At 34.3% G+C, this 12436-nt stretch overlaps 1 protein-coding gene across 2 annotated transcripts in view; it reads left to right on the top strand.

Annotated features, from left to right (window-relative positions):
• Positions 1 to 12436, top strand: part of PSMD14 (proteasome (prosome, macropain) 26S subunit, non-ATPase, 14) — a 110868-nt gene that overhangs the window by 80282 nt on the left and 18150 nt on the right. For both annotated transcript variants that reach the window (XM_010858969.1, XM_010858970.1), the window contains 2 exons: positions 3126 to 3233; positions 9541 to 9615. In XM_010858969.1, coding sequence (XP_010857271.1) covers positions 3126 to 3233; positions 9541 to 9615 — 183 coding nt within the window. The remainder of the gene's footprint in view (positions 1 to 3125; positions 3234 to 9540; positions 9616 to 12436) is intronic.

Below are 12436 nucleotides of genomic sequence, written 5' to 3'. Positions count from 1 at the left end.
TTCATGCAGTGATAATAAACAAAAAAGGAAAGTAAGAGGTTTCCCTAAGCTAGCCAAACTGCTAATGGTTTTGTTATAAGCTGTCTACTGTTGCAGTGACCTCTGAAAAGTCTCAAGGCACTTGTACCAGAAAAAATTAAGTGGTCAGGCTGGTGAACAGAGATTCAACGTGGTGCGTAGGACTGTAGCACAGAAAGGAATTATAAAAGTCTAGCCTCATATTCCTGAAAATATTTGTCATACTTTAGGTTGGAAGTTTTTGTTGGTACATATAAAGGAGAGAGTTTTTTGGCAAAGTTTTTTGGCTAAATTACTTTTTGGATTTATAAGCTTATGACATAGGCTGAACTGGTTTAATGTATATAGGGATTAAAAAATACCATTCAGAAAATTCATATAGCTCGAAAAAATGGATTTTGCCCCTTCCCTCCTCCCATACCTTAAATAATCCTAGGGGGTTCTTTGTTCAGTATATTGTATCTAAGATTTCCATCCTCATCCATGGAGTGACCACTTTGCTGTCATTCTGTTGCATCATGCTGTAAATACATAAACATGGAGAAGCGCCTTCAGCTTATACACACCTCCAAGTGCTCACTAGGGCTTTTTCTTGAATCTTAGTGTGGCATAATTAACACCTTCTTCACCCATTGCTCATTAGCGCACCGGACATTAATGAGTCTATTTTGATAGTTGTTCTGAAGGAGAAACTTACTTATTCTCACAGTGCAAAAAGCAATTATAAAATTGTATAGAAATTAAAATGTAGACTATATCGCCATATTTATTTTTTATTGCATGTTAAATCTAATTTTAGTCTGCAGGTTGTTGAACATGTTAGTTTCCTTAAGACAGTTGCTATAGTGATGGCAGCAAATTCCTTTGATCTTGGTGTAGTTATTCATTTTTTGTTGGCTATCATATTGTCAGTCAGAAATTGTCAGTCTAAACATTTAATTTCACATAGGTTGGAACAGCATATTAAATTCTTGAATTTTTCTCTTAATTTTAAGAAGAATTAAAAAATTTAAATTTCAGATTGTTTTTAACTGGTCACAATATCTATTTAACTGGTATTTCCATTTCCTTTTTATGAAGTTTCATACCTGTTCATAATATTCCAGAGAAATATTAGAGACTTTTTCCTGTAAAATAGCTGGTTTGCTGCTTTCGTTTGAAGGCATTCTATATAAAAATACATCGTGATATATAATGGAATTTTCATAGTTTTGTAGGAGTTTTCTTTTTCTATAAATTGTATTGAAATCTATTTGGAATCAAACTATTTTAAAAAACAATTGGACCAAAGTGATGCCTTGCTCTTAAATTATTTACTGCTGTTGGTTAGGGAATCAATTCTTAATTTTATATTTATTTAAGTTGTACTTCTGTCTATCAGAATAGTCTCTTTTCCCTTCTTTGGCCTACATTTTATCTTATTTTTATGTGCTTTTTAGTAGAAAATGTTAGAAAATTTTACTTTGATATGTTTTTAAACAACTGATAATATCTGATTAATGCATGCTTGATAGTAGTACTTACTTTTATTATTGCTTTATGAAAAATATTTAAAAAATTAAGTGTAAGCAAGAGGTATAAACCTAGGCCATATTTATTTATACGTAAATGTGAAAATTAAGACTGAATTACAGTTATTGTATAAAAAGAAAAAAGTTCTCACAAACTTTTAAATCATGCATGTTCTGGGGATACTTGGTTTTATTTTAAGGCAAGAAGAATCTTTGGGGAAATTCAGACTGTTAGAAATAAAAGCAAAAGGCAAGGTTGATTATTTACTTATTTATTTATCTGGCTGCTGGAATAGACAGAGGGCTTAGACTGCGTCCCTTGTCATAGTGCTTTGAGCTAAGTTTGTGTACTTTCATACCTTCGTGCAGCTTTTCAGAAAGAGTGACTCTTTCTTTCAGTCTTGTTCTTGGCGTATAGCATTTAGTAATATACTTCCTTGATGTTTCAGACTTTATTACATTCCAATTGACTTATTTTGGAATTTTTTTTTTAACCTAGTATCCTCAAACAATAATTATACAAATGAGAAACAGTCTAGTTGACAACAGCTTTTGAAACATTGATAAATCTCAATTGTTTAGCACTTTGAAAGGCAAACCTAGAAATACTATTGTATCCTGCTTTAAGATATTTTTATATGAAGAACGTATTGAGTTTATTCTCTAGGAGATTGATTTACGTTCTCTAAAAGAGACACGTGTCTTGAGGTCCCAGGTTCTTTGTATAAAACTTAACAACATTTAAAACCTTTAACAAGTTCTTTCAAATCCATGATAATGAACAGAGAAAAGCATTCAGATAATAGGTGATTCTTGTTAAATCTCTTACTATATAAGAGCTAATTGATGATTTGTATCATGTAAGGATTTGAAGTTTTTCTCTACAAAAATGTTGAATCCACCCAGCAAAAAGAATACCTATCGTTATTTGTTTACTTTGAACTTAGAACTATATTATTCTTTACCATGTTCCTAACTTAAAGCATAGATGACCTTGGTTTTCTTGTATTGTGCCTCTTATTCTTGAGAGTGGTTTGGACACTTAAGGCCATCAGACAAGGTATAAAGTTTTTTATAGTCACAAGAAGTAAAAGGTATCTGACTAGAAGAGAATACGTGGAGCAACTGCCTTGCTGGTTGTAATTTTGTTGTCATTTCAAGTATTGTGGTAGTATAATTGATGTGACAGGGCTGGGCTTTAGATGTAGTCCCTTAGCTTGTGCTCACTTTCAGTTTTAGTTTCTCTTTGTCATTCATTTTGATTAGGTAAAATTTAGGTGACAGACATGCACACCAATGAAGGCTGTTTGGTGTAAGTTTAGTAATGACGTGTTTCAATAATAAAGATGCAAAGTTAATATTTTCCTTTACTGCTTCATGAAAATTGCAATAATTGGTGTCACCTTACATTACAAGATAGAGGGTGGTGTGCTGATGGCACAGTCAGCAGGGGTTCTTTTTTATTAATATTATAATTAAATGATTTTCTGGAAATAGGCCAGAAACAGATGCAAGTTGATCATGCCTTGTCCACTGTTGCTTGGCATCCTCACTTGTTTTTTAAAAAAGAAATGACCTGACACCTTGTTTTTACAGGTTGTTATTGATGCCTTCAGATTGATCAATGCTAATATGATGGTCTTAGGACATGAACCAAGACAAACAACCTCAAATCTGGGTCACCTAAACAAGCCATCTATTCAGGTAATGCCTGTATTTGATTATGTGTTAAAACTGTTTTACATTTTAAAAGCCTGTTATAAATGACCAGTTTAGGATCCAATACTTAGTCTTTTAATTTGTTTTGCAATTAATTTTTCTTGTGCTTTAAAAGGAATTTATGAAAATAGTGTTGCAAAAGTTAGATTTGTTGTATATGAGTGCGCTAATTTTAGTGATGTCTTTAAACTTTGCTAACAGTTTGAGGACATCCTTTTGGGGGGCATAGTAGATCCTTAATCTTGAGAGTACCTTACAGTTTTGTTGGTTAACAGTGTAGTAAAGGACTGATAGGGGTTTAAGTGGAGTGTTAGGTATCATAGTATCATTATTGATTGGTTAGTAGCCTTTTCTCTTAGTACCTAATGGTACATTGCTGTATACTTTAAGGGGTTCCCAGAAGCAGTTCCTAAATAGTACTTAAATATTTCTTTTTTTCTTTTTTTTTTTGCTTAATCCCTTCTTTTAAAACAATTCATACAAGACACAGCTACATACTGCTTTCGATTAGTTTGTATCTTGTTCTTTCTAGTGATGTCAGCCACATAATTAAAGTTATTTAGACACTTAGTATCCTCCTGAGTGATTAGTGTTTTCTTTGTATCGTTCACATACCTCATTGTTTTTACACAAATCTTTATTGTCTGCAAAAATTATTTTAATATGTTTTTAAATGTACCACAACCTGTGTCCGTATAGTTAATTGCTTCTCTGAAGATTAATTAAAAGGACAGAAATACCATGTTTGGTTAAACAGAACACACAGGACAGAGACATTATAGTGGCTATTGCTGCTCCACTTCTGAAACCTTGCTCTGTCATGTGGTTGTCTTTGGGGACTTGTGGCTTTGACAGTTAGCCATGGTTAAGCTTGGCTATACTTTGATAACTTTATACTTTCAGATGCTTAGTTTTTCAGCAGTCACTCATCTGAAGCCTTCATCAAAGTGAAAAAAATTTTTTCCCAAAGGATTGAGGTGTGTTGCTTTTGAAAAAATTATTTTAGACATCAGAGAAAACTACAAAGTACAATGAGTATGAAATAAGCTACTAGTGTTTTTGATTGGGTACAGACAAGCCCATGCTTGCATGTTCCAAGAGAATATATTATTGGACCAGTTTAGCCTGTGATAATGACCTTTCTTGTAAACCCCCATAGCATCATACTGCTTCATTATTTTTTTGCAAAAGGTTAAGTAGCATCTCACAGTCTTAAGATCATTGTGGTTACTGCATGGTGTGTTTCTGCCAGAAGTTTCTACTAATTGCAAGTCAACAGCCACCTGTTGCAGATACTGTCTTTTAAATTTAAATACTGCTGTTTAACCTTAAAAATTGAGTGTAATTAAATAATTAAAATCTGGTTCTTTTTACATCAGTCCATTTTGTATTTTTTACCTGGTAGTCTGTAATTTAAGGTGAACCTTATGAAGCTTTCCAAACTGAAGTTAAAGGGACCTGCGTATATAACAGCTATAGCATCATTGTTTTTCATTTCTTCTTAGTTTGTTTTGCCTTCCAATTAAAATCTGTAAATATATTTATTTCACAGTTTATATAGCGCCCATCAGGAAGATATCTATCTGGGTGCTTTGCAGTTTTGAGACAATTCCAGTACTAAAACACTCAAATGGGATCAAGCCAAAAAGTGACAGAACGAGGGCACACCTTAATACAATTTATTAGTTTTCTAAGACAAGGTAGAAAGAAAGCAACCTAGAAGAACTTGAAGTGAATAGTGTTATTCATAATAGAATTTTAAGATGTGTTGGCAGAATCTGTACCTCAGGGATCAGAAACCTTGCAGAAAGGCCATGCCTCTTATTTTGGAGGAAAATTAGTTTGTGTTTAGAGGGATCTTGTTCCTAAACCAACTTATAAGTAGTAGGAATAGCAACCTGACAGGTACCATCAGCCCTCATGCTGGTGTTTGCTAATGCTTTTGCTAATGCTTTGCTGATTTTTTTACTATAACATTAGGGTTATATTGTAAACTACTATTTAATATATAGAAGAAAGTTCAAAATACCTTAAGGTAAAGATTATAAAATCACATATACAAGTTCTCCTCTTTGAAAAAATATATATTAAAAACTGTGCCTATGTATTTACACCACAATGTTAGTATTGATTGCCTTTGGGTAATAGGATTATGGATTTTTTTCTTGTTTTTCCTTCTCTGTATTTCTTAAACTTTTTGCGGGGAAACATACTGCTTTTAGAAGATGTTACTTTTAAGCACTAATAGCAATGTTGAAGTATCTACAACAAAACAAAGCTAATAGACAAAGTTTATATGAACTTTCATGTTTTAAATAAGAGAAGTCACTAATAGAGTCATTTCCGATAGAGAGGGAAAAGTGTAATGCCTATACTGTAGAGTTTTCTATTAATGTTTGTAACTGTAATACTATTTTGTATGTGAAACATTTGACCAATATTGTCAAATGTATAGAATTGAGAATTAACAAACATTTATTTTATTAAACCTATTTGACTAAAAATTGTTCAAAATGTCAAGTCCTTAAAGGTCACAGTTTGTATGAAGATTCATTGTCAGCTGCATGGAAATTTACTAACTATTGATGCATAGGTGCATTGTACTAGGTTTGTGAGCCCCTTAAGTGTAGCTCTGAGTACAACTGCATTGTCTAACAGAATTAAACTCTTCAAAAAACAGTATTTTCAGTAGTTGTTAAGCAGTTGTAAATCAGTTGGTCTAGAAAGAACCATGTGGGCATTTTGTAGATGAGGAGACTTGAGGCCCAGTGTATTTGTGATTTGCCTAGGTTACCTCGTGAGTTGTAGAAACTATAAGCAGAGCTTCTCCTTCTTTTATACTGTATTTAGAAGATTCATTAATTCATTAATTTTGGCATAGATAATATACATATACAGCTCAAAATTCAAAACTTATGAAAAAGTATTTAGCAAAAATTATCCCTTCTGCATTTGCCATTTGCAGCCTAGTTCTCCACCCAAAAGGGAACAAAGCACATGTTTTGTTTCTTTTCAGTTATTTTATTTTTATAAAGAAAGCTTCATTTTAAAGTATGATTTAATGGATGATATTTAGCAGCACACTTTCAGTTTATCAATGTAAAATAAGGCAAACAGATTCATCTTTAGATCTAAATAAATATGCCTTAAGAGCATGAAACTTTTTTTTTAACCTATCAAGAACCTATAAATAGGTTATTATACATTTCATAAGCTGTGTGTTTTATAATATGCCTGTTTTCCACACAGTGAGCAAATGAAGTTAGAACTTCTCATTTCTCCTGAGTAGTCTAGACATTTCCAGAAAGTATGATTTCACCATAAAGATTATTGGTGTACTTTTCTTCAGATCTATTATACCAACAAAATTATAAAGCTCTACTCTAAAGATTAACTTAAATATAGAAATAAACTGAAAGTCAAATCAGTGGGATCTCAAAACTCCTCTTTGTCTAGTTACTTCTCCAGATTACTCTGTCTAAAATAAATAGCATCTTACATGGATATTGAATATCAACCTAGGAAGAACTCCCTTCTTTGAAAGTTTTTGACAGCCTTTGAGCAAAGAAAACAAGGGTCAGCATATCCACGAAGCAAATAAGCTAAGTCCCATTTTAGTAATTCTAAAATGTATTGTCCTAGAAACAGTGCTCTAAAAGGTGATTTAGCTTCCCAGGTCAGCCACTGAAAGCTTATAGCCCACAATATAAACAGTATAGAACAGAACCTTGCTTTTTAATAGTGCTTCTGTGAGAAATTGTTGCAGGTTTTGAATAATCAATGAATGAGCTTCAGGACAAAATCCTGTTTTACTGAAGAATTGCCTAAATTTTTCTAAATCCATCATGTGTTTTGTTAAGTGTAGATTTAAAAATTAGGTATTGATGTTCCAAAATTTCCTGGTTATGTAACTTCTTTGTTGGCCTGATATACTACGGCATTTTCAACTTGGCCGTTTGAAGAGGCTAGTCTCCCCCTTGGTAAAGCTAATCTCTTATATTTGGTGTATGCTGCCACAACTTGTAATTCAGTGTCAACTAGATTGGTGAATTTGAGAAAATTCATTTTTCACTAAGCTAAATAAAAGAGCCTGCGCCTTTTGGGTTTATATGGAAGAAGGACTCCACGGGGCCAGTTTACTTATGATTTGGGATGAATGTAATAGGGGCACACAGCAGGTGAGTAAGTGAAATTAGAAGATAGTTTGAGGATATCATTTGGATTAAATTTATATGTTTATTATTGTTCTGCTAATCTTTCATACTACCTGTGTTAGTTTTACTACTTTTATCTGAATAATGTAATTGAAAATCAAGTAGGTAGTACCTTCAAGTTCTAAACTGTGTTTTTCAGCAGTACAGTTTATCTCCAAAATGTGGACCTGTCTGTGTGCCCATTTGGCTGACTTCTGAATCTATTGGCTATACCATTACTAGCTTTATGGCCACTATGTAAAATTATACAGTTGGAGCACAGCATAAAATCATTTGTATGAGAGGTCAGTTGGCACCTGAAATCTAGCCTAAGCTTCACTCTGTAGCCCGGCTGTGTCTGCTTGGAGCACTCGGGCACCTTTTTTTTAAAGTCTTCCACCCAGAGGATGTACTTCCTAATTTGCATAAAGGTGAGTACCATTTAAAGGAGGCCCTGATTAGCCCCACTGTTTGATCCTCACAGTAGTACACATATCTATGCACTGAAATGTAGCTCACTGTTCTTGATTATTGAAATGAATAAGGATTTAATAGATCCTCTTAGTACTTTAATTTCACATGTCAACTATTTTATTATAGCAGATGTTAGAAATACAAGAATGGATTTTTGCAGTACATAATCTAAAACGGTTTAGTATTTGGTGGGGTGATTTTGCTAGCAAAATTTAATACTAAGACTATGCTTTGTTTTCATTCTCATTCTTAAAGTACAAAGAATTTAAGAATTTCTGAGATATATTGTAGCATCATAGTATGGTAGAAAAAACATGGGCTTTGGAGTCAAAAAGTCTTAGGCTCAGACCCCAGCTTTGCCTTTTATTAGGTAGAAACTAGTATGAATTGAGATAAGTGTCTTATTACCTCATCTGTCAGAAATACACATGGAACCAGGCTAGCTTACTGGGTTGTTGTGAAGATTAGAAGACTTATTTTATAAAGCAGATGCCAGGTGCTCATCAAATGTTTCCTTTCTACCCCTTTTTTTACCTCAGCACCTTAAGACTACACTATAAAAATCTAATTATAGTTTATCTTTAGATTTCTGAGAGTTAACCCCAAAGCCCTTTTTGTTTTTATACTTGAAAATGTATCCAATGTATATTTCTGTGCTTTAATGTCTTAGAAGGCTGATTAAGGAGTCCATAGAAATTGTTCTGGACCTCATTTGAACCTCTGCTGCTAAGTTATTTAAGCAGTTGTGAAGCATTTCCAGCACATGCAGGGTTATTGTTTCTTAATAAAACCATGCCATTAGCTTAAGTTTTTATTATGGTCTCCCTGTTTTTCTCGGTGATCAAGTACAGTGGAAAGAAGTATTTAGCCAAATGGGGAAGCAGGTCCATATTTTAGAGATTCAGCTTTTCTCTGAAATCCCCACTTTTGAACTTGAAGGCACTACCTACTTGATTTTCAATTACGGTATTTAGATAAAAGTAGTAAAACTGACACAAGCAGTATGAAAGATTAACAGGGACAATAATAAAGAAATATAAATTTAAATCAAGTGATATCTACAAGTACTGCTTAGTGAGATTGCCTGTCACTAGACCCAGTACAGAACAGATTCCATTTTATTAATTTAGAGACAGGTGCAGACAGTTACTTTTCAGATATTAGAACCGAATTAAAAAGGGAAATTCCAGGTTAATGTTGTGGATGAAGGAATAATTATTTTATTACAGCTTTTTAGGCTTTTCTGTAAGTAAGAAAGAGCCCCTGCCTAGATGATCATAAAATTAGACTTAATAAATTATGTGTATTTATAAATTATGAATAGTTAATTTCTAAGTTAGATAATGATGAAGTAAAACTGTATCTGACTCTGAGCAAGGCTACTAAAACTGTTGAATCTGTGCTGCTATATCATGCTTTAAAGATTGTGTGCCCCATACCTCAGAACCTCACTCCTAAACTTTAGCGAGAAAAAAATAATTTAATATTTATTTTGGATAAAAAGTCATTTTTAGAAGATATAAAGGTATTGTCTACTGGATGTGTCAATAGTTTCAAACAGCTATATTTATCTTATTAGATGAAAAATACTAATTTGTCTTTTTTCTAATCATTTATCTATATAGGCGTTAATTCATGGACTAAACAGACATTATTACTCCATTACTATTAACTATCGGAAAAATGAATTGGAACAGAAGGTGAGCTTAAATTTTTTACCTTAGAGGAGGAAAAACGTCTATTTCAAACAACTGAACTATTACCTGGTTTATTTGAATTTAAATTGTTGACCTGTTTCATTTATTATATCCAAAAGTTTTTTCATTCCTCTTAAATTGCAGCATAAAATAAAGCAATATTTTACTGGACAAATTGAAAGACAGTTTTACCTTCTTGGTATGTGCTAAAGCAGAGGAAGAAGTAGGAAACAAACATTCCAGCTTGGTTTTATGATAAATTATAAAAATCTTTCTTCTAGGTCTGTTATTTTTCTGATTAATTTATCTTCTCCATAAAATGACCTTTTGTCACTAAATTGCTAAATAGATAACTTTCCAAATTTGAAAGGAATAAATTAGATTGTAACTGTATCGTGATTTTTAAAAAGTACCATGGTTACTTAGGATAAACTAAAGGTGAGTCAAAAGGGAAATGCATTTTAAGGATTTTCAGATATTCAGATCCAAATTAGTACACCTTTTTATAGTAGTAAAACTTGATACTTTAAAAATTACCTAGCATCTTGATGAATTAACATTTTTTCAGTTAAGCTCAGTTGCTCAGTTGTGTCCGACTCTTTGCGACCCCATGAACCACAGCAAACCAGGCCTCCATGTCCATCACTAACTCCCTGAGTTTACCCAAACTCATGTCTGTTGAGTCGATGATGCCATCCAACCATCTCATCCTCTGTCGTCCCCTTCTCCTGCCCTGAATCTTTCCCAGCATTAGGGTCTTTTCCAATGAGTCACCTCTTTGCATCCGGTGACCAAAGTATTGGAGTCTCAGCTTCAACATCAGTCCTTCCAATGAACATCCAGAACTAATCTCCTTTAGGATGGACTGGTTGGATCTCCTTGCAGTCCAAGGAACTCTTAAGAGTCTTCTCCAAAAGCATCTCCAAAAGCTTCTTCAAAAGCATCAATTCTTCAACGCTCAGCTTTCTTTATAGTCCAACTCTCACATCCATACATGACTACTGGAAAAACCATAGTCTTGACTAGATGGACCTTTGTTGGCAAAGTAATGTCTCTGCTTTTCAACATGCTGTCTAGGTTGGTCATAACTTTCCTTCCAAGGAGTAAGTGTCTTTTAATTTCATGGCTGCAATCACCATCTGCAGTGATTTTGGAGCCCCCCAAAAATAAAGTCTGACACTGTTTCCACTGTTTGCCCATCTATTTGCCAGGAAGTGATGGGACCGGATGCCATGATCTTAGTTTTCTGAATGTTGAGCTGTAAGCCAACTTTTTCAGTCTCCTCTTTCACTTTCATCAAGAGGCTCTTCAGTTCTTCACTTTCTGCTATAAGGGTAGTGTCATCTGCATATCTGAGGTTATTGAATTTCTCCCAGCAATCTTGATTCCAGCTGTGCTTCTTCCAGCCCAGTGTTTCTCATGATGTACGCTGCATGTAAGTTAAATAAGCAGGGTGACAATATACAGCCTTGATGTACTCCTTTATTGATTTGAAACCAGTCTGTTGTTTCATGTCCAGTTGTAACTGTTGCTTCCTGACCTGTACACAGAATTCTCAAGAGACAGGTCAGGTGGTCTTGTATTCCCATCTTTTTCAGAATTTTCCACATTTTGTTGTGAGCCACACAGTCAAAGGCTTTGGCATAGTCAATAAAGCAGATATAGATGTTTTTCTGTAAGTCTATTGCTTTTTGGATGATCCAGTGGATGTTGGCAATTTGATCTCTGGTTCCTCTGTTTTCTAAAACCAGCTTGAACATCTGGAAGTTCACGGCTCACGTATTGCTGAAGCCTGGCTTGGAGAATTTTGAGCATTACTTTACTAGCATGTGAGATGAGTGCAATTGTGCGGTAGTTTGAGCATTCTTTGGCATTGCCTTTCTTTGGGATTGGAATGAAAACGGACCTTTTCCAGTCCTGTGGCCACTGCTGAGTTTTCCAAATTTGCTGACATATTGAGTGCAGCACTTTCATAGCATCATCTTTTAGGATTTGAAATAGCTCAACTGGAATTCCATCACCTCCACTAGCTTTGTTCATAGTGATGCTTTCTAAGGCCCACTTGACTTCACATTCCAGGATGTCTGGCTCTAGGTCAGTGATCACACCATCATGATCATATGGGTCGTGAAGATCTTTTTTGTACAGTTCTTCTGTGTATTCTTGCCATCTCTTCTTAATATCTTCTGCTTCTGTGAGGTCCATACCATTTCTGTCCTTTATCGAGCTCATCTTTGCATGAAATGTTCCCTTGGTATCTCTTATTTTCTTGGAGAGATCTCTAGTTTTTTCCATTCTATTGCTTTTCTCTGTTTTCTTTGCATTGATTGCTGAGGAAGCCTTTCTTATCTCTCCTTGCTATTTTTTGGAACTCTGCATTCAGATGCTTATGTGTTTCCTTTTCTCCTTTGCTTTTCGCTTCTCTTCTTTTCACAGCTATTTGTAAGGCCTCGCCAGACAGCCATTATGCCTTTTTGCATTTCTTTTTATGGAGATGGTCTTGATCCCTGTCTCCTGTAAAATGTCAAGAACCTCCGTCGGTAGTTCATCAGACACTCTGTCTCTCAGATCTAGTCCCTTAAATCTATTTCTCACTTCCACTGTATAATCATAAGGGATTTGATTTAGGTCATACCCGAATGGTCTCGTGGTTTTCCCCAGTGTCTTCAATTTAAGTCTCAATTTGGCAATAAGAAGTTCATGATCTGAGCCACAGTCAGCTCCCGGTCTTGTTTTTGATAACTGTGTAGAGCTTCTCCATCTTTGGCTGCAAAGAATATAATCAGTCTGATTTCGGTGTTGACCATCTGGTGATGTCCATGTA

This window comes from Bison bison, unplaced genomic scaffold, assembly GCF_000754665.1.
Source record: "Bison bison bison isolate TAMUID 2011002044 unplaced genomic scaffold, Bison_UMD1.0 scf7180017864452, whole genome shotgun sequence".
Classification (NCBI taxonomy): Eukaryota; Metazoa; Chordata; class Mammalia; order Artiodactyla; family Bovidae; genus Bison; species Bison bison.
Note: the sequence above shows the minus strand (reverse complement) of the source record. Positions and strands in the feature narration are given on the sequence as shown.